This window comes from Haliaeetus leucocephalus, unplaced genomic scaffold (genome assembly GCF_000737465.1).
Source record: "Haliaeetus leucocephalus isolate CR32 unplaced genomic scaffold, Haliaeetus_leucocephalus-4.0 Scaffold240, whole genome shotgun sequence".
NCBI lineage: Eukaryota > Metazoa > Chordata > Aves > Accipitriformes > Accipitridae > Haliaeetus > Haliaeetus leucocephalus.
The window spans coordinates 4,443,640-4,466,475 of NW_010972676.1; the positions used below are offsets into that span (position 1 = coordinate 4,443,640).

The 22,836-nt window shown below is 38.0% G+C and overlaps 1 protein-coding gene across 1 annotated transcript in view; it reads left to right on the top strand.

Annotated features, from left to right (window-relative positions):
* The window catches only part of CLSTN2 (calsyntenin 2), a 232,763-nt gene extending 211,261 nt beyond the window's left edge, over window positions 1–21,502 (top strand). The window contains exons 10-17 of the mRNA XM_010568410.1: window positions 8,099–8,265; window positions 11,793–11,941; window positions 13,400–13,623; window positions 16,350–16,520; window positions 17,147–17,292; window positions 18,729–18,852; window positions 20,486–20,670; window positions 21,305–21,502. Of these exons, the coding sequence (XP_010566712.1) occupies window positions 8,099–8,265; window positions 11,793–11,941; window positions 13,400–13,623; window positions 16,350–16,520; window positions 17,147–17,292; window positions 18,729–18,852; window positions 20,486–20,670; window positions 21,305–21,502 (1,364 nt within the window). The remainder of the gene's footprint in view (window positions 1–8,098; window positions 8,266–11,792; window positions 11,942–13,399; window positions 13,624–16,349; window positions 16,521–17,146; window positions 17,293–18,728; window positions 18,853–20,485; window positions 20,671–21,304) is intronic.
* Window positions 21,503–22,836: the final 1,334 nt, after the last annotated feature.

Here is a 22,836-nt window from a genome sequence, read left to right on the forward strand (position 1 = left end):
CATTGCGCAGGGGAAGGTGTTTAGGAGAAGCCTGTCAACAGGCAAACTTTGTTATCATGAATAAAGCAGAAGGCTAATGTAGTTCCTGTTTTCTAAGAAATTTCTGTTTTCTACTGTATTTTTCATTTGTATTCTCCTGTCATTTTCCTCTTTCCTTATCCTAGGCTGGATACCAATTTTTTTATAGAGTCCTTCTGTGGAATAACCTTATTAACCTTATATGTCAGCACTCTGCTGACATATCAAATCACAAAGTTGCAGTCAGAGAACTGACTTGACTGACTTACTATTCAAGGCAAGAAGAATGGTAAGAGTTAAAAGTTGGAGAGGGATTAGATCACTGAGAGACAAATACACTGTGGACAGTGTAGCAGCAGCCTGTATCACTCAACCTTGGACTTCCCCCAGAAATTAAGATATTCAACAGGTACTGTGCATTCTAACACCAGTGGATCATGCCCTGGGGGCCGACATAGCTTGCACCAACCTGAGGTCTCAGTGGACTGATACAAGCAAACAAATTAATGCAAGATCACCTAGGTAGATTTCAACATAATGTGATGCTGAACACAGCAGTGTTCTCTCTGTATTGCCTTTCTCATCAAAAAGAACATGGAGTGGATTTCAATGCACTTCACAGATCTTTGCTGGAATTTTAGCTGTGGCAGAAATGCAAATACATGTGGAATGTTAGTTCAGGAGGGTGTTTTCTTGGAGAGCTGAATTTACATTCAAATCTGTCACAAATTCAGCATAGATACATGTCCCTTATTTAACTGAATTTCTGTACTGGGGACTATGCACCAGCACAAGAATGTTATTCGGAGAATACAAATGTAGGTTTTTGGGCAATATTAACATACTTGGACTCTGATCTACTCTAAGATATATAAGATTGTAACATTTTTTCATGATTGTCATAATTTCCCACAGCTGCCCTAGAAATAACAAAAATGTATTGGCTTAATTGTGAGAGATTTTAGAGTGTTTGTTTTTCTTATCATCTTGAGAAAAATTATCTTAAATAGCATAAGTTATACCACACTTTTGATCTATGAATCTATTGCACAGACATAGATTTGCATGTGCATACTTAAGAGCAGGTAGCCCTTAGTGTTCTCTGTACTTGTCTTATTTCAGATAGTGTTTTAAAGCCTAAAGCTGTCTGTGTGAGGTTGTCAGGTTATGATATCTACTGAAAGCAGGGGCAGACTTAAATAGTGCCATGTTTGATAAGTAATTTTCTGAGAAATTTTTGTCTGAATGATATAAAACAACACTAACACTTTTTTGTGCTGAGAAGCTCTGGGTGTATAAAAACTCAAGTCGCTGATTAGGACTACTCCTGAAATCTATGTTAGGTTTCGTCCTGTTTAATAGCCAATCTACTTGTCAGGGAATTAAACCCAGCTCCCTAACTGCCATAATAAAAAGATAAGATAAATTTGGGGGCTTGGACCTGAGGATGTCAGGCCCAGAATGTCTTGCAGCTGCTTCCAGATTCACTTCAATCTTTATGTTGGGACCCTGAATAATCGATCATTCCATAATTATCTGGCTCAGTATAACCAGAGTCTATAATGTCTTAAAAGAATCACATCTCAGTTGGAAATTCTCTTGATTCATCATTTCCAGTGAAAACCTCATTGTGCTTAGACTGCCCTGATAATTACTTGCTCATTATTAGGCTAGGGCAAAAGGCCTAAAAGAAGATCTGTGAGCTCAATAAAGAAGTCACTGGTTTTGATAAAAAGGCATGATAGTTCTTTGGAGATTGGTGAGTGAGTGCAAACAGCACTTTACATGTCTGAAGTCAAAACAATACCACTGTAAATGTTAATCAAATTCTGTCACACTTTATATCAACCCAATGTGAAATTAAAAAAAAAACCACACCAAAACCAAAATGATGTCATGGAAATAGGCTCTGCTTTGTTAATGAATGTGCCTTAACCCCATGAAGTCTGAACCCTGAGAATCTTCAGTGTCCCCTAGACTCTCCAATGTTATATTTAACAGAACCTCCTCATGGCTAGGATCAGAAGGTGTTTGCTAGATGACAGTCCTTAACTCCCTAAATTGTTATTCATCTGAGAGATTCTAGCTGTTTATAACAAGGTGACGTGTATACTAGAAGCATTTGTTTTCCTCCATGTGTATAAGGGAGTCATCCTGAGTGATGTGCCCACAAGTAGGACAGGCATCTGCAACATACTAATCTAAAATTAAGTAGGTTAATTAATTCTTTATTTGATCTGTTGTGTTTGAAATTTCAGGCATCAACTGCAATTGTGCTTGTGACTATTTAGGAATATGCCAAACACAGCGATACTGTAAAGTTTTGCTTTCATAGGCAGCTGATTAATCCCCACTGAGGGCTGCTGTGTGGGTGCAGCATGCTGCCTTTTCTGGTGTGTGCATCTTTCTCTGACTTGTGCTTCCTGCTCCAGCATGCTGTGGTGCTGGCTTGGTATGAGTGAGCACAGGCATCAGCTGTGAATAGCACAGGAGGGAAGTAGCACTCAGAAGTAGTCAGAGGGTTATAAAGTTCTTGTGGGGAGGGAACACCATGACCCTAGTGTAGGAGGTGCCCCTGCCTAACCCCACCCCTAGGTTGCAGCTAATATCATGGGACATTAGTAGACCCTGATAATTCTACTTACCTATATAATTCCAGTAGCAGCATGCGCTTTATTTTTGCAGTTCGTTCTGAGCCCTGTGCCTATTTTATGTCTCACCTGTGTCTTTCTCAGAACTGTAACCCAAAGGGTCTGCTATAATGGTTTTACCTGGTGGGAAGCCCAGCACGCCAGGGCAAGACCCTTCTTCTTCTGTATGTTTTGGTGTCAGTGTGTGTGCTGTACTTGTTCACCTCCACCAGCATTCACGCTCAGCAGAAAAGGAAAGCAACTCAGAAAGACTTTATCGAGGCGACCCTGGGTCAAGTTCTGGTGAGAGGGCCTCTCTGCCCCTAGTGCCCGAGCTGCCTTACATGCTCTGCATTGATAGAGTTCCAGAACAGATCAGAACCAGCATAGAAGAAGAAGAATCTCAGTCCAGAAAACAGTTATTATTTTATTTGGACAATGACTAAGCAGTGAACAGCATTGTAGTGAATAATTATGTATGTCAACAGTTCCTCTGGATGCCTCCCACAGTCTGTTGACACCACCTTACCATTACAAGGATTGAATTAATGCCAAAAAGCCAACATCCATCCTACTTTATCTGCCAGACTTTGGGAGTGGATGTGAGTGCTGGGTCAGGTGGAAAAAGCGATGCACAATTTTATTACCAAGGTCTGAATAACACTGTGGCCTGTGTTGCCTCACAACTGTGATGGTGACCACAACAGCTACATTTAAAGAAGTGAAAAAAACCCAGTAGCTTCAAAAATATGTCATGCAAGGGTCTGTAATGAGACTAAGTGATGTTGTTCTATAGTGTTGTTTCAGTCTTTTTTGTATTACAGACATCAGCCTAATTCCCTGACTGACAGTAGGGAAGGTTCCACTTTCCTTTGTTGGTCGCACCATTCAGCTAAGTCCTAACTACTTAACTATCCCCCAAGAATTAGCACTCATAGTATATTAATCCATAGTAATCAATAAACGTAGAGCTAAGTGAAATACATGTAACACAGTTGAGGAGTAGGTTTTCTTATTCTCTCAGGTCTTGATTCTAAACATCATAGTGGAGATGAGCTATATCTCACTTGTAAGAAATGGCAAAAAGACCCTGACAGCAAGAAATCCCATGAAACTTGCTGAGGCAATCTAGGTTAACTGGGTGGCCTGACCTCTGGGTAGAAACTGGAAGAAACTGTGTTACAGAACACTTTTATTTTTCACCACACCATGACATTGGGAAGTAGAAAAAATTTTAGGACACTTGGATTACCTCAAGACCATGATGACTGGAGATCCACTTTGTTCTTTGAACTGTTGCTCTAGAGGCTTGTGTAATCTATTTAGATCATCCTCATTATCTCAAAAATATTGTTGCTTAGGCTCAGTTTGGTGTCAGAACCAAGAGGTAAGTTCAAAGTATCTTAGAGCAGTAAGAGCTTTTGGGAGTAGCTTATGTCTTTTCCTCAGTTGTTTCTTAGCATGTGGTAATTTGGTAATTTCAGTGATGAGTCAAATTCAGACAATGGAACTGAGCATTCCTCCTGCCCAATGAAGTAAGTGGCTCTGAGCTGCCTATCAGCTGCATGTGGAGCTGCACAGGCATGATATGTATCATGCTGAGGGTCAAAGGATCTCTATTTGAAAAGATCAGTATTTAGAAGAATTTGGATAATATTCTGTAAAAATGTTACTATCAGCATTAGCTACAGTTATGCACTGTGCTTTAACATGCTACAGAATTGCCACTTTCATGGTGGATTAAATATATTCATACTTATCTAATCTTGAGAGCTAAGAAATTTAGAGTGACTAGGATTTGGAGATTGGCTGTCCTGGGCTAGATTTGCACCCGCTGAGAAGCTGAGGTCAAAAACTTGAAGACTATTAGTTTGCAGAAGCAGAAGGAAAGACAGCATTCAAACATACTAGTATAGTAGAACCAAGCATGAATAAAACACTGATACAGACAGGAGTAAAACAGCCAATTGCTGAGGAGTTTCAATTTATTCTGACAGTTTTTTCTTCTTACATTTTTTGAGATTGAAAAACTATATTCCAAGTAATTCCTTTTGTCAAAGCTAGAATGCAGGATTGTAGCAGATTGGCTTTAGGCCATTCCTTCAATTTTAGGAGAGTCTTGGTTTTTGCTTCCCAATTCTATTGCATTGGATTTTTGTCCATTTGCAATCTAATAATTACTGGCAAATGAAACATATCAGCAAGCCAACATACTCCACTGAGCTGAGAAGATTCTGAAATGCTGAGGTAGAAGAATATCAAAATGTCAACATGCTGCAATTACAAGCAGCTGTGATAAGAGTCAGATATAATGACTTCTGTTCACCTTCAAGAATACAGTTGGCAGGTATATAATTTTGTCTTTAACTCTGGTAGAAGGTGCTTATGGAAGGCTTATTTAACAGTCTATTTTTTCTATTAAAGTGTGAGATAGTATTCTCTCTTTAAGTGCTCATGTTTTTTTCATGTGGAAAAAGCTGGTATTCACGCTGCCCTGGATTAACAGGCATGTCCTATGTAAACCACGTATAATGTTGAGAAGAACGCTGGGTTATGGTTAATGGATAATACCAGGAGTTCGAGGAAAAGCAACAGGGATGATCATAGTCTACAGTGTTAGGTAGACGATGTAAAGAAAAGGCTGTGTTTAGCCTGGTAAAGGAAAGGGGAAGACATAGCATATTTTGACAGCTCACATTCCCTATTAGGAATAAACTTCCAACTAACTCCAGGGGTCAGTGGTCATTAGAGTGTATTGCTTGGGGAGCTTCTGTCTTCAGAAGAGTTTAGAACAGCTCAGGCAATTCTCAAGAATGGATTAAGTACAGTTGTTCTTGTCTTGGGGCTAGGGGACAGACTGTATCATCTGTCAGTGTCTCTTCAGACTCTGCTATCAGTTAGTTGTTCTAGTGCAGTTGTCCCAGCCTGAATCACCCTGTTGTAACCATGGTCATAGTTCTGCAGATTTTCTCTAGTGACATAACGTGATACTAGCTAGTCCCAGCTATTCTTCACTCGCATATTCTTGAAATACTTGCTTTTTTTACATAGTAGTTGATAGCCTCTCCAGAACAAAGATTACATCACCTCCTTTACGGTCCAAAATCAATCTATATATCTGCACAAAACCCAACCTTAGTCCTGTGAACAGGGTAAGTACACAAGCCCGTTCTTCAAATACTCACTGTTTTTGTAGTGCCTGTAGTTGCAGATGGGCAATTATTGTATCATTGTAAATGACCTAGTAATGTAATTGTAAGTGCTTTGTCAATGACACCAGAGAAGAACTAGTCCAAAGCGAAAGAACCGAATCAATCAAAAAAAGAAAACGATTAAAAAAAAAATCCAAACATGAAATTCCTATTCATGGATGTAAGCACCAGTCATGTTGCTCTGTAGCTTTACTTCAACTGGTTTATCCTGCTTGTTTCTGTCAGGCATAGCCACAGCACCGAATTTTTTGTTCTAGCTTCTTGTCTAGTCCTTTATACATTTTAATGAGCTAGTGTCACATTTAAATACATTAACTTAACTGAGACTGCTTCTTGTTTTGCATCTCCTCAGAACTATTAAGATCTACTGGCAGACTTACCATAGGTTTCTAAATTTCAAAGCTCCAGGTTTAGTGTTGGTGGTTTAGCCTTGGCGCTTGCTGTCTTCAGAATTCTGTTAGGGATATGAGAATTTGAAGCTTCAAAGCACAATGTGATTCCCTTCTTCTTCTGTAAGTTCTTACCTGGTTTTCTCTCTTTGTGTCCTTTTTAGGGAGAGGTTTGCATTTTTATTTTTTTTTTAATTTGGCTTACCTTTTTCTGTCCAGATACATTGCTGCTGTATTAGTGGCAACATGTGCTTTTAAAGACAATGTAAACAGATAAGTATAACAACATTTTTGCTGAAAAGCCATGCCCCCATAATGCACTATTTACCAAGTAATTGTCTTGGTAAGTAACAGAAAGGAGAAAATTACAATACAAACTAATTCTGCACTTTAGCTGCTGCATACTTTAAATTTTCTATGAAACCTCAAAAAAATTCTGCCCAGAGGAAGTTTTCTGTAAAATGGACAAATGAATTGAAGAGTGGAGAAGAATAATCTCTCCTTGAGGATCTTTCTTTGGGGTAAAAAGAGAGGCAGTTTGTGCTGCAATGTTAACAAAAAAGAACAAAACCTGTCTACTTTTATGAAGAAACAGCCTGCTTAGACACCTTCTTTTCTCTCAGTATACCATTGTGTATTTTCTTCACTATATAAAATAACAAGTCTTCTTCATAGTGCTCATACTGCACAGGCTAGAAGTGATGTTTTTCAGGCTTTTAGGTAGCAACATCAGCCTAAAGAAAATTTGCCACTTCATCCCTATCCTAACCCCAATCCACACACAAACCTTCATGTTAAAGTTCAAGCTTGAGCTAGCTTGCCTGGCAGAAATAGGTTGGTTGACACTAACGCTACAAACACTGTAGAGAGGAGTTATCTACCAATTACAACAGCTCATCAACTGCTAATTCAATTAGTTTGCATGGCTCTCTTAGTCCTCTCAGGCTCAAGGTAGGCAGTAATTCATGTGCACTGATACAGCTAGCACTTGCAGGAAAGACAAGCTCTAAAAATTCTCCTAGAGGAGGACAGGTAAATCACTAAATAACCCAAGAGTAATTTAGATGCTATGATCACTGGTGCAGGCAGTACGTAATCACATTTTATTGACAACTCCTAAAGATCAGTCTTCCTAAGCTGCCTAGAGTGAAACTGAATAGAGCATAGCTAGAGGGCCTAACGCAACGTACAGTGACAAGACCCGATACAGCACCAAATGAGCTGCCTTGGGTAAGGGAAGCACTATAAGCCTTTTAGCATAGGGCTGTGCATTGGCCTGCATTCATTGCTGTGAATTTCCACCATATCCTTAGAGACAACTGTAGAGAGTGTGGCAGTTTGCTTACACATAGCCAAGACTCTTAGCACATCTAAGAACTTCAGGTAGTATGTTTTTTGGAGGACAAAGGCAAAGGCAGTGTAAGTGATTTTGTAATAGAAAGTGTACAAGTACAGTTTCTGTATAAATAATCATTGGACCTTAAATTTTTTTTAAAAAAATCATGTTTGATCACTTCAATAATCTCATCAATTCATTTTTGAAAATTCTGTGCTTCCTTGGACACAGGTTTTGGAAGCTATGTTTCATCTCAGAGTATGTTATCACAGCTTTATAAACACCTGAATACAGTACTGGAAAACCACTGACAAGAATCTTAAAGACAGGCTGCTACTAGGTACCACCCAACAACCCACAAAGCAATTCCACTTATCACAATAAATGGGATCTCAAATATACTTGGCTAAAAAGGATATAAATTCTTTAAATGTGTTAAAACATAAAGCGAATTATTAGATGTGTGGTTTGCACATTGGTATCAATAATCATTTTATATTCTCTTTCTTGCAGGAGGTGAAGTCACCAAGCCCAGATTTGCTCAGTATTTCCACGGCAGCCTGGCTAGTCTCACTATCCGGCCAGGCAAAATTGAGAGTCAGAAAGTGATTTCCTGTTTGCAGGCCTGCAAGGAAGGTCTGGATATTAATTCTCTTGAGAGTCTTGGCCAAGGAATAAAGGTGAGGGATGAACTGACATAATCTTTGATAAAAATTTAGAGCCGATTTATGAAGTGGAAAGCCCAAAGTAGAGTACACATAGTAACAAATGCACTTGCAGAAGCAATGTGATTTCCCATAAAGTTGTGCAAAGAAAAAGCAGAACAGTAGAAGAGCTGTGACACTACAGAGAAAAATATTTCCATTATTGCAAAGCTAGATGCTCAGAAAGTAAGGCACTGCTGATTTTTCAGAGTCCATAAGAATTGCCAGGTCGTGTTCTCATGCTTATTTTGGTAGCTTTACAGAAATAGATATGATTCCAAAGAATTACTGAATCTTGATCTCAAGTAGCTTTAAAGCAATGGAAAACATAAGTGGAATATCTTTCATCTAGAGGCAACTCCAAAAGAAGTCCCAACGCAATAGTATTGAAAAATTCAGAGTGTGTTCCAAGAGGAAATATTATGGGCCGCGAAAATTGGACAATAAAAAAACCTAAAGTCAAGAAAAGAAAATTTTACATTTGCATATAAATCATTATCCATCTTCATTATGCATATGACTACTGATATTGTAACACTTTTTCTAAGAGTGGAGAACAACAGAGGGAAATCCTGTTTCAGTTGATGTAGTGGCCAGGTTGCTTTGCATTCATTAAGACAAGTTCTGTTCTTTTGGATACATATAAGATCTTGACTATAACTTCTATAATGCTTACATGAGATGCATTGTCAGTTTCTCTTTACTGATACCAGTATTAGATGACAGGTGTTCTTCTGCCTAATGTGTAAACACGCTGTTAAACACACTGTTAAGCTGTTTCCTAGCACACAAATCACAATACCATCTTCCAAAGGAGCTGAGCTTCAAATTCAAACTGGAATTTGGCTGGTACTTTGGCTGCAGGCTATGCATCCTGTGAAACTGCACAGGTTTTTTTTTCGTGCGTTGTTTTTCAGTGGGGAAGAGGATGGTGCTGTAACCCTTGACCTAGAGCATGCAGTAGAAGAGCCATGCACAACATTTTATTAGCTAAACTTTTTCATTGTACAAGATAGGAGACTGACCTGAAGTACACTCAAATGTCTGTCTAGGTAATAAGTTGCAGTGGTGTAGTATAACTGATACGTTTTCTGAAAACAAGGGTAAAAATGAAAATTGGAAGTGCAAATGTAAGGAGGAATTTTGCTAGCTCTAGCTTTTACATGTGAGCAAAACACCCCAAAGAATTTTGTTTTCTTCATCCTACCAAGGACATCATTAAGAATTTCATATGGTTGCTTCTCCCAGCAAAATGACACACTTATGAGTAAAAACTATTTTTAAAAGACAATGCATACAAACAGGTAGAGTTTTCTGGAACACAAGTGTATATGCCTACCAGTAGGTTCTTTGCTGGGATTTTACATGATTTAAAGCAGTGTACATTTGGTCCATGGTGCTTATAAGCATAGTGATTCCTCCCCTATTGTCACACTCTGAAGCTTGACAATATTTGAGTAGCCTTGTTTCATGGGCTTGGAAAAATCACTGTTATGCCACCCACTGCTACTCCAGCATGGGTGATTGACTTCCTTACTGTACTAGCAGTGCAGTGGGGAAAATGAAGGTGAGGGATCATTTTCTGCCTTTTCTTTCTTTCACCAAACTTCAAAACATTTTCATTTTCCTAAATACAGATGAGGTATAGTGTTCTTTTAAAGTTACTGTTTTCATTTTTACTTCCTCAGCAAGTTCAACAGTCAGTAAAACAGCAGAAGACAAAAATGAAAGAAGCAGTCAGAGACAGATTGTGGTAGGGTTTCTTATTGGGGCTGACAGGAAGAGGCTCAGATGAAAGCAGAACAGTTGGCACCTGACCTTGAACAGAAGATTAATAAAGAGAAAGGGTTTCTGGTGTCAAAAATAAACATACCTGAGCTCAGACAAGTGTGCATGACAGTTGCACAGATGATAGGTTCTGTGTGGCTATTTACCTGGCGCTTAGCAGATTCAATGTTGGCAAACTGGTGTTGGAAGGTGATTCTGCTGGGCAGTTTGGATTCATGAAACTTCACTCTTTAGCCGCCTAAGAAAGAGCAATGCAGCTGAAATACAGTTTCTGACACAGTAGTGTTGGACTTTTTTTGTCTGCAGCCTAATTTTCAGATATCTGTAACACCTCTCAGAAACACTATCTAAACTGTTGCTATTTTTAGCCTTTTTTAATGAGAAAGACAAAAATGGCTCAGACGAGGGCTTTCTCCAGTCCCTTTGGCAGTATTCCAGCTGTTCTGGCAGCTGAGCTATTAAGTTAACTAGCTAGCTAGAGTCTCCTTTTGCTAATTTTATTCTCTACTACTGCTAGCTTACAGAAAGGAAAAAGAAGTGTATGCAAGCTGTGACTCATGTTAGTCCTCCTCTTTGTTAAAAAAATACTCTTCAGTGTGTTATGATCTTCCTGCACAAGCTTTAAATCCAGTCCTCAGTGTTCTGTTCAACAGAGAACCCTGTGCTTCATTCTGTTCTTCACAGTCTATTTGCTCTTTTGCTTTTTAACCCTTCTCATTGTAAGGAAGTGTTGACCACCATTGTCTGTATATAATAGAACATGTTCATATAATCAATATCTAGCTTTGGGAAAGGACTGCATGTGAGAGAAGGGTGCATTTCTTTGTGTTTTGTGCTGACAACAGTAGGGTACAAAATCAAGGGGGTTAATCTGGTTTTCTCTGCAATGCCGATGGTTTGCTGAACCAATTAACAGACAAAAAAAATGGAATCGGCATGAATTATGATGAAGATAAAATCAATCATTTGCTATGTGAATACAGTAGCAATGATGTTCCTTGGTCAGCAAGACTGTATTGTGTTCAATGTAGTGGACTAGAGAAGGATCAGGGCTACAAGAATAGCCATTGCCTTTGCAAGGTTTGTTGGCTCAAATGAGCAGCTGGCTTTGTGCAAGTAGCAGCTCCATCTTAAATCATGACACCCTTATTGATCATGAGACAGAGAAAGGAGAATTCCCTGACATTAATGAAGATGTAGGAGGCAAATGTTATAATTGTTTTGTTCATTCATGTTGAAATATATCTCAGAAAGATAGGCCAGGGTAAAACTGAACAGAAAACAGGAAAAATATGCTTCTGCATGCTACTCTGGTTTAAGCCAATATTTTTATATGCGGGATGTGTTTAATCTAAAGAAATTACATTGTAATAATAATGATGACAGTAAGTTAAGTTTTTGAAATTTACAGCTGCAGAAATAGTATCAGCAAAGTTGATAAAGCTGGGTAAAGTAGAGCAAATTGGGATTAGTTTACTATAAAATTAATTAATTAATTAATTATAATAGTAGTTATTCAGATACAAACTAGATGACTGATACGAGTACATGTTTTGGGGAACAACATGTGGATTCAGCCAACAATAGCTACTAAGATTTTTTTTTTCTTAAATCATTACATTTTAAACTTACATCTGTGCGGCATTCCTTAAAAATATCTTATTTTGTACTCTGAACCTGGTACCTTAAATACTAATTATATGCCTTTACCTTAGTATCACTTCAACCCTTCCCAGTCAGTCCTTGTCATGGAAGGAGATGACATTGAGAATATAAACCAAGCTCTCCGAAAGGTCTCATACATCAACTCTAGACAGTTTCCTACTGCAGGCGTAAGACGTCTCAAAGTCTCATCTAAAGTCCAGTAAGTTATACTTCAGCTGAACTGATTAGATTACGAATATTTTTAATTATTTACTTTTTTCTTTGGACATGTAAAAAGAGGAATTTTGGCTAAATTACATTGCTATATTGTACTTTTACATTATTGAGCATAAAGGATGAATTTCATTTACTTTTATGCTGATTTATGTTGTGGTTTTCTTTTGATATTGTCCTTTTAAGAAACTTTTCTTGTTAATGTAATTTACTTGCATTCTGTTTATAGTTTGGAGCATACAGTTTGGACTGAACAGTACTTGCATTTATTGCATTCTTATTTTAGTGTTCATTTTAAAAAGTTATAGTTTCTTCTGAGATATCTAGAGCCATGACTTTTTAAAGCAGGCCTATTACATCTAACAGACGACATAGCTGCAAAAACAGTTTTTGTAGCTATGCTTGAAATAGTCTTTGTCTGTCCGTATCCTTATATGGCTGTCAACACTGAAGTACTGGTGTTGGGTGTTAAACAGAAATCTGTGTCCTTTCATTTGCATGCAACAGTAGTGACAGAACCTGCACAATAATATTTACAGTTCTACATAACCAAAGAGCCATCTGCCACTCCTGAGCTCCCCTGGGGTACATCTCTGTTACAACAAGTTGTACAGTGCAGTGAAAGCAAATCTTCAGAGTAAAAATAACCATCATTTCTATGAACTCCCATCTACTGCACGTACAGTTCTTACTAAGTACTAGATTTAGTCTAGTGCTGTGGGCTGACCACACTAAGTGTTTGGAGAGCATCTTCTGATGTAGTTTCACTGGAAGCAGTCCAGTTTGCACACTCCAAGGCTGGCCCAAGCCTTGTGCCAAGATGAAGTGAGGTAGAGTTTGTCAGGAGATTCACTTCCAAAGCACAGTGCTGATTCAGATGAAAATGCTAATATAGGCCCCTTTTGTCCCCAGTAAATACTGGGGGGGTGCCAGGATGAGTTCATAATGGGTCCAATTTAAATGGATAATTAGGCCCTTTTTTTCAAACATGACAAGATAGCCATATTATATGCGTTAGATATCCCTTTGAGAATTTAATGCTAAGTTTACTAAAGTTAGTTGTTATCATCTAATTAACTTTAATTTTTTTAACCATTCAGTACTTTGTTAAATGTCAGTTAAACATCAAAATATTATTCTCGTAGTGACCTTACTAAAGACTGAGCTTGTCATGAATCTGTTTGCTAAGCTGTCCCTACATAATTTCAGTGTTGTAAATGTGGGAGGGGATGAGAGGAACCGAGCTGTTACTGTCACTGCTGGCCTATGTCCATGGTGGTACAGATGCCTGTCCTTACATGTGGCAGTGTCAAAGTATGAAATAGACTGATCTGAGACAATACAAAAGGATGAGAGCCATCAGGTGGGTTTTGGGCAGTGCAAGTGCCACACACCTCTGATGTGCAATGTGTTACATGCAGTTAATGAATAATATATTTTTCAGATGTTTTGGTGAAGATGTCTGCATTAGTATCCCAGATATAGATGCGTATGTAATGGTATTTCAGGCCAATGAGCCCAAGATTACAATAAGTGGGATGGACCACTTTGCTAGACCAGCTGCGCAATTTGAAAGTGAAAGAGGTGTTATTTTGTTACCTGACATCAGAATTGTCAGCACGGTCACTAAAATGGAGCATCCAGTGGACTTAAAAGAACATGATAGAGGTTTGTGGACTTCTTTTAAATATTATCACTTACTCTGTAACGTGACCCCTCACGTTTTTTTAAAGGATAGTACAAACAGGTAACACAAAGGAAGTCACTTCACTTAATTTAGGCAACATTAAGCAGCAATAATGCTGTACTGAAAACATGCAATTAAACACATTGACATATGTGTTAAATAGTGATAGATCAGTATGTGCTTCAAAAAAAGCAGCCATTGCATTTTAGTGTCTTGCCTAATTCAGAATAATTCCTTTCCTCTCTTCTTTATATATTCCATTGAATAACATACTTTCATTAGAGTGTCTCTATTTGTAACAGAATTTTGTTAATTGTACTGATAAAGTGGAAAGCAGTAATTGACTAATAGCTGGAGTTTTAGTCTGTTGTTATGTTTCCAGCTCTGCTACTTGTGGGTGACACTTGAGAGAGTAATATTGTGCCTCAGTTTCCCACCTATATAAAGTAAATATAATAATTTGCAAGGATTTTTTTCAATGACGACAGTTTATTCTAATGCTGAGCAATGTGTGTGTTATTATTTGACACTAGGTAAATGTTCAAAAGTATAAATAAGGTTTAAAATTGTCTATAAAGGAATCTTTCTTTTGGATGTTTGTGTACAAGGTAAATGAAAAACCTAGTAATCTGAGGAATCATTCCAAACAATATTTGTTGGACTAGAATAAGCAGTGACTAGATGTACATCTCTTGAAAAGGCTAAATCACTAATGATGTACAAGTGCAGAGGCATGGATTCCCTGAAGCCGTGCTCTGTAATAATGCTGCTTATCACTTGCCTGAAACTGCATCTGTCCTCTGAATGCTGCAAAGTGTATCATATCATAATATCAACTGCATACAATTAATATATGTAAAAAAATGAATTCCTGCATAGAAAAGAGCACTCATTATCCATCACTTAAGATAAAATACATGTATGACAGTCCATGTCCCTAAATGTTATGACAGCTTCAAAACTGTTCAGTGATTTAGGAACTACTGCCCTCCAGTTCAGTTCATAAATTTCATCTACCCCAATTTTTCCCAATTGACATAATTACTGTTGTAGCACCTTGTAACCTAAAAAGCCTGAGTCTCATCTTCAAAAGGACCATAGCAGCATTTCTTAAACTACTGTTTAATTCCTTGAAAGTCAGGCACTTCCTAATGTGCCATCTCTTGCTTATTTCCAACAAGAGTGGTTAAAAAGGACAGCTAATAATTGGCTTTGGGAATAATTGTGTTTTGCAAAAGATTGTTGAATTCTAAGTCTCAATTCCTGCCTTATAAGCTTGAATCATTATTTCTCACAGCCCAGATATTATCTGACAAAGGCAAAGACAGCTATACATCTTGACCTATATCTACCTATAGCTATTTTTCCACTTACTGGGAATTCACATAACCTGATCATCAATCATGACTGTAGCAGAGATGCACATGGCAAGGCTGAGAAGGCTGATGATTTAGTCACTGTGTATTCCCAGTCACAGGACCAATTAGGTCTGTCTCTCATCAAAGGCAGATCAGGCAGTTGCCACAGGCAGCAGCATGACTATGGCTCTGAGGCCTTATTTACCCGCAAGAGGGCACCTGGAATGACAGTATGTTGCTGCTTGTCCTGCTTCAGTAGAGAAATCAGTGGGACCCCACCAACAGGTAAAATTGCTTCCCGTACATTTCCTGTTTGCCCACTGACAGCCAGAGCAGTAAAGCTGACCAGTCCAGGCTTTTCCCTAGCTCTGCAGCCCAGCTCTTGCCTATCTCTCATAGCTTCCCATGAAATAGTCCAACTCAATCAGCCTTAGAAATATTCGGATTTGCCTATCTTGCAAATCTGAGTTGCGTCTGCATTTTTGGATAAGTAAGTAAGTTAAAGCTGTACCTAGAGTTCAGATGATACCCAAATTCACTGTACCAGGAGTTGGGAATCCAGGGTGTAAGCCTTTTCTGTCTGTGCCTTCCTACCCCATATACCCCCTAAAATTAAATTTGCAAAATGGGCACTAAGTTCCAAGATTCCAGTCTCTGTGTCTACGGTACCCTCAGGGAGCTGGTTATGCAGTCTTGCCAGACACTCAGTGTTAAGCTGGCCAAAGAATTAAAATATTAAATCAATATGCTACTCTTTCCAGCAACAGAATTATTTTTTTTAATTGTATGTACTGAAGGATAGTCAGTTTACAACTCAATTTCTCCAAGCCACCCAACACAGGATCTTGCCATTTATGATACCTTTGATAGATGGCCATGTTCTTTGTAATGCAAATTCTCTATGGACCCTAGAGTAACTAACTGAGAGAATCATCCAAGTGTAGATATTTGACATGTATTTTTCCAGTTTGGTTTTCCTTGAGCAAAGAATGAATGTGTGATACCAACCTGGTATCAATACAGTATTGAAAAACAGAATTGTTTACATGAACTTATTTCCAGGATCAAACTGCAGTTTTCTACTTCCAGTACTGTTCTTGATTGCATTTATATGTATTTTCTATCTATCTGTGTCACTAGGTATTTGTAGGCCATCATCATCATAGCACCTGAACAGGCAAGACACTTCTCTTTTGATTTGCTTCAAGTATGCTGTATTTAATATTAGCAAAAAACAATTCAGCCATCTTTGCAAAAACTGAAAGCACATAAAATGAATGAGCTGTTCTGTGCTCATTTATCTTAGTTTCTTTCTTCTTTTTTTCATGGTATATGCTATGTGTTCGCAGCCAATAAGCCAGTGATATTAGAGGAAATGCTCCACAACTTAGATTTCTGTGATATTTTGGTGATTGGCGCAGATCTAGACCCTGATCAAGAGTGTTTAGAACTAGATCATGTGGAGCTTCAAGGAAAACATCTAGATGCCACAAATTCCACAGCAGGATATTCAATCTATGGTATGTTCATGGACTTTGCTTTCCCTTATTTCTTCCCACCAACTATTACATTACTGGAATGAAAGGACTAATGTGAAAGAAATTAGACAGAAATCTGTGATGTACTAGCCAGAAAATATTCCAGGAGAGACTGTGTCTCAAAAAGCGTAGTCACTTCTTGATGTCTGGGTGTGCTCTGTTTATCCTTTGGAATACAGCACAGCTTTGTCCTGATCTCAGCATCCCTCCTGCTACTCCCCAAATAAGGAAAACAGCAACACTGCTTTCTTTAAATGTGGGGGTTCTTGTGGTCAAGCACAGTGGAACATGGGAATGAGGGGATTCCTCAGTGCTCCTGCACAGTGCTGGTAACTCATTGGCCATTTTTTTCAATTACTAAATAATTTATTCTAAATCTTTGCTGTTGTATTTGTTCTTCTCCATTATGGACCTACATTCATTTCCAAAAACTATTCTCACGTAGTATCAGCCAGAGGCTCTATCAGGGAATATTTGATGCACTTCCATTTTCAGATCATTCTGCCAAATTTTGTATTTTCTGTGAACATTTCATTTCTTCTGTACTGTATAGAGCATTTGTTACATAGCGTGTCCTTGAGGTTATTACTGCTCTACCACCATTCCAGGTGTGGACAGCATGCACAACTATGAACAGGTTCTTCGGCAGATTCGATATCGCAACTGGTACACTTCAGCCACCTTTGACAGAAAGTTCAGAGTCAAGTGCTCAGAGCTAAATGGACGTTACATTAGCAATGAATTTAACTTGGAGGTAAGCAATCATTTAGTCAAGTTTTCTTTTCCAGCATTGAGGCTGAGCACTAGCCTTATCTTCAGTGACATCGAGTTTTCTTTAAAATATGTAAAATGATTGACACATTCTGGTAACTATTAGAGTAAAAATTCTAAGTTCCATTCAAATAGGAAATTGACTTCTGTGGGCATTCCTCAATGTGGGTCTCTCTATTCTGCTGCATATGTAAGGAGATGACCCTTCTACTGAACTCCACTAACACAGGCAATTACTCCTGTTCAAACAGAATGGAGGCTAAGGTCATCACCATTGTTTTTCCATAATGTAAAATCTCCTACAGGTCTTTTTGAAGATTTATGCACCTGCTCGAAAGTAAATCATTACAGCCTCATTATTTTCCTTAGACTAGTTATTCTTTTACTTAACCTGACATACTTTTCTCTCCTGCAGCATTCACCTTTTCAGTTTTTCCAAGCACTACCCCCTTACAATAAGTTTTATAATTTGTTCTTCATCAGATGGAGATAATTCCTGGTAATTTACATGATTTCAGATTTCTTTGAGGAGGAAAGTCAGTATACGGGTAACGAATGTGCAGGATGGACTTCATCTGTCGTATTCTCTTGGATCCACTACCCAGACATGGTCAGTTACCACAGGAATATTTAGATAGCTCTCTTGAGCTTATGTGTGCTGGTACTAAGTCTAGTGCAGCACAGTGGCTCAGGGACTGAGAATTACCTCAGCAGGAATCGTGGACCTAGTCTGAAGAACCAGCTTATCCAGCCTAGAACCCAGGTACCAAGTAGCTACAGGAAAGGGCAGGACCTTCTTAGCAATTGGCTCAAACCTTAATAATTGGTTCTGAAAGCTTTTACATGTTTACATTGTATTGAAAATTCTTTTCACTTTAGCATTCTGGAACCCTGACAATGACTTCAGGGTTTTTGCTTATAACTGTTAGTAGGACAGAGAACTAATATGGTATCTTCAAAGAAAGTCACACTGAAAGTAGGGACACAGGAAAAACTGAAACCTCTTTTAATTCTCTCTTACTGTTTTGGTTTTAAACGCAATGAGTTTGATACATTCTCAGTGTTCGGAGTGACAAATCTCCCACTAACTTTCAGGGAACATCTAAAAGCTAATTAGCATGAAGAAAAAAAAGTCACTACTTATCCAGACAGGTAAATAAAAAAAAAATCCTTTTCTATGCCACTTCATAGTCTACAGCTAGAAAAGTTAAAATGCATTTTTAATGCTAGAAATGAGAAAAATATTAACCTGTGTATTTTTTCACTGGCATAAAAAAAGTGAATTTGGCCTTTAAGATCTGTGTAATAATGTTCCTATCTGCTGATGGACTTCACAGTTCAATGTAATGTATGGAGCCAGCAGGCTTGGAATATAGAGCACTTTTTAATATCTGATCTCTTATTTTTCTCTTGTGCCAGGTTAATGTTCTACACAGCTCCAACTCCAACTTCATGGACCATGTAAATCATATGATAGCACAAACACAATTTCTCCAATCTGTCCACCACCCTGAGGGAAGCACAAGTACTGTTCACAACTCAGGTATGTGATGACTTTACAGAGACTCCTCACAATGATTCCGGTATGTCAGTATTTCCCTTGTGATTCAGCCTGGTCAACAAATAAAGCCCTGAAGTCCATAGTTGCTTGTGAAACCTCACAGAGATCATTGCACAGGTATTAAAAAAGATAACACTGAATTCTCTTCTTTCTTTCCAAGGAGGTACTTTGTAATTAAAAACTGATATCCTTTTTTAAAGTCTTCATTAAAGGTTATGTACTCTGAACCACATTGTTAAGAAAATGTCTAGTTTCTAGTATTGACTAGTATGAAGGATAATATTTATGCTCATATTGTCTTTGTACATCTGTATTTTTATGGCATATTATTTTCTGCCCACCCCTTTCTAAGCAAAAAGAAGAGAAGTTTGTATTATTTTTTAAATATATAATTGCTGCAGTGCTTGTGTGAGCTGCTGTACAGGCCTCAGTTTGAAGCTCTCTGGAGAGAAGATAGGTCCACCTAGCCATGTGCAGGGCACATTAGTATATATTAAATACAGAATTTAAATTTTAGACGATATGAGTTAAAAATATATAGCCAAATCTGAAGCCTTTTCAATGAAGTTAGTTAAACCCAGGGCAAAGATATCTGTTTAAATGCTGGATTCTGAAATCCTTTTAGCTGAATAATACATAAGTAAAAAGTAAAGCTAATGTAAAATGTAGGTAGTTATAAGCACTTATATACAGTTATGCTTAGAAAGTTACTGTATTTTTCTGTACACTTGTACAGACATTTAACTAAAATGAAACTGAATTTTTACAAAATGAACTATTGCAAACTAGTTCTTTCTTCTTTAATATTTTTCTGATTTCACAGTTCCATTCTTACAGGTAGGGCAACGCAATAAAATGGGGTACAGAACTACTATAGCTCCTGGAACTGCAGTACCTGTATAGCAAAGGTACATAGAAAGTGGCAGCACTTCTCCACTAATCTAATTATGGAGCTGATAATATAAGAATAATTCAGGGAGATTTCTTCCTGTGACTAGGTGGAGACAAAGACTTTTCAGAGTGCAACAGAACAGTGAGAAAAAATGTCTTGAATTCTCAAGAGTCTCCCAGGAAGGTTGTAACACAGGCAAATTGAGTGGCAATATGTTATTTTATTTCTTGGAGATTGAGATTTAAATCCACAGTGCAAGTGTTTGAAGCCTTTGAAAATAAAAGCTTTAAGATATACTTTTTCTCACAAGTGAGGTTAATGCCTCAGCTGTAATCAGAAGGGGACAACATGCAGGTAACATAACTGAACCATATTGCAAAAACACTGGTTCTGAAACTAATTGATTCTGTACTGATTGACTACTTGTCTTCTGTAATAAAGTGCCTTAAAGAACAAGTGCTAGGCATAATCACTTTTTTTTTAGTTATGGTTTATAATACTCATTATAAGATATCTGTAAACACCATTCATGTATGCTCTGCCTTAGTAGGTGGGCACTTGTCAACAGTTTCTGTAATCCCAGGCACATGGCAGGTGACTGTGTTGATTCTCAATGCAAAGGAAGAGGTGCTGAGGGGAAAAAAACAGACAATGTATTTAGTGTTTTGTAGGTAATTTTTTCCACAAATATAAGCCCATTCCCTTTTCCATGTTTTGTTCCAGTTGTTCCAAGTGTGGCTACTATCATTATCATAATCTGTGTGAGCATACTCATTTTCATCATAACCTTGGGGGTCTATCGAATTTGGACAGCTCATCAGCACAGCTCTACAGACAACGAAGGAAGTAAAGAAAATGAAATGGATTGGGATGATTCTGCTCTGACTATTACCGTCAACCCTATGGAGGTACAATAACTGAGGCATAGTGTTATACCATGATACTACCAGGAGTTACTGTCTGGGCTGGTAGCTTACTCAGCAGTGAATTTTAAGCCTCTTCCAGAGTACACTTGTTTAGGCCTGGCAGAACAGTTGTATGCATGTAGACTCAGGACCCCATCTCAGTTTTCAGCTCTGCATACCATGATAATATATAATTGAGCACTTAATATTTAGCATGATATATAATTACTAAATAGAATGGTGAAGAATTCTTGGGTACAACACTACTTCCTCTCCACTCATATTTTCACCCTAGGTACCCAAGATGATATAGTTACTTTGTTTTTAACTGTTTAATGTAAGCACTAATACACTAAAAGGAGGGGAAATGATCAGCAGTTTAAAGAAACTGACATTGGAGTGTTACATTTTGGCAGCTTGACTAACAAAGATATTGCTTATTGACATTCTGTTCTTGTTACAGTATTTTTTGAATATTTGCTACCAAATTGTATAATAGTCTCATAATGACTGAAAGCAGATTTTCCCAGCATGTTAGCATTTCCAAAAGTGGAATAAATGCTCACATTCTCACAGCCACTGGTTAGCAAGAAGGCACTTTTCTTCTACTGTCTCCATTTCTTTAATTGTACTGTAGAAATATGAAAAGCCTCACCAGAAAGAAGAGGAGAGTGAGGAAGACGACATAGAAGATGAAGAGGAAGACACAACCAGTGCTGAATCAGATGAAAGTGAGGAGGAGGAGGAAGAGGAAGTGATTGTCCAAAAGGGAGACAAACAGAATGGCACCAGGCAAGAGCAGTTGGAGTGGGATGATTCAACTCTCCCATACTAACAGCCCTCCAGCCACATTGCTCTTTTGTAACAACCAATACAATGTTTTTTCAGAGTCGTCTATGAATTCATTGACAGGATTTGATCTTCTGCTTGCTTGTAACTGTTTTGCCTAAAATGATCTTGTTGTAGTAATTGATAATGATAGAACTGACCCTTTTCTTACAAAGCCTGGAGAAAACATGGTACAAACATACAGGCATCACCAGTAATAAAGTAATCTAGAACTTGATCTGTTAGCAAGCATAGTTCTCAAGTTCCTGTTTCTATACTGCAGATATGTGACAAAAGTCCTGTCACCCAATCCATAGAGGTTTTTGCCTTTGCTATTCTTTTTTCATACAGGAGAGATTTCAGCTTGTTATGAAGAATTGTGTGGGTCCAAATAACAGTTGCCATTTGACATCACACTCTTGCAGGTGTAAAGAATATAATCCACCTTCAAATTGGGGCAGAGTTTTAGTGCTACAGGTGACAGAGACTGAATTCCATTTGTTGTCTCGTCATGCCTTCTTGGATGTTAACTGTCTTCTACGAGGGAATCTAGGACTTGACATGGGATGCATGTGTGCCTGTGTAGAAGTGGACAGTGTATTTTTCAGGCATGCTGTCAGAGCCCTCGAATACAGGGATTTTATCCAGTCCATCCACAGAAACTTAAGAGAGTTTAAAAAAACAGCAATAAGGGGCTGCTGAAGGTTACCAAAAAAAAAAAAATTGTTCTGTGTCCACAGATTGAGTAATATGTTCTTATGCAAACTGTAAATTCTAATGGATTGATTTACTGAAAACCTGTAGACCTGCTCATTAGTTATGGATTGAGCAATTTGCAGCAAATCAATGCTTTAAACCATCTGTCTTGTAAAATCATTAGATGATTGCTGCAGTATTTTACTGAACAAGTGGAAAATAAGTGACCCCATTATTCCATAGCTATGTACGGTTGGGATTTAAAAAATGATTTTACATGAGGAAAGTGTTCCCTTTTGCTTTAGTGAATGCCAGCTGGAATTCCTGTCTGACTGTATTCTATAAAACATTATGCCCTATTTCTTCTGTACCGTTACCCACCTATGAGTGGCAAAAGAGAAGGTGACAACATACATACACAACTGTCAGCTCCCTTTTGTGCTCATAATTCTCCCTTATTTCTTCTTGCTGAAGCCATTAATGTTGAGAAAAGGTTTTATAAAGTAGAACAAGAACAAATAAAACCTACGTGGAACCAAAAGAAGTGAAAACAAAACCTAAACTCTGAAGAGGTTGAGAGAGTATTTTAGTTTGTTATGTAACACAGCATATTTTTCTTAAACACTGTTTAAAAAGGAGGGGGGA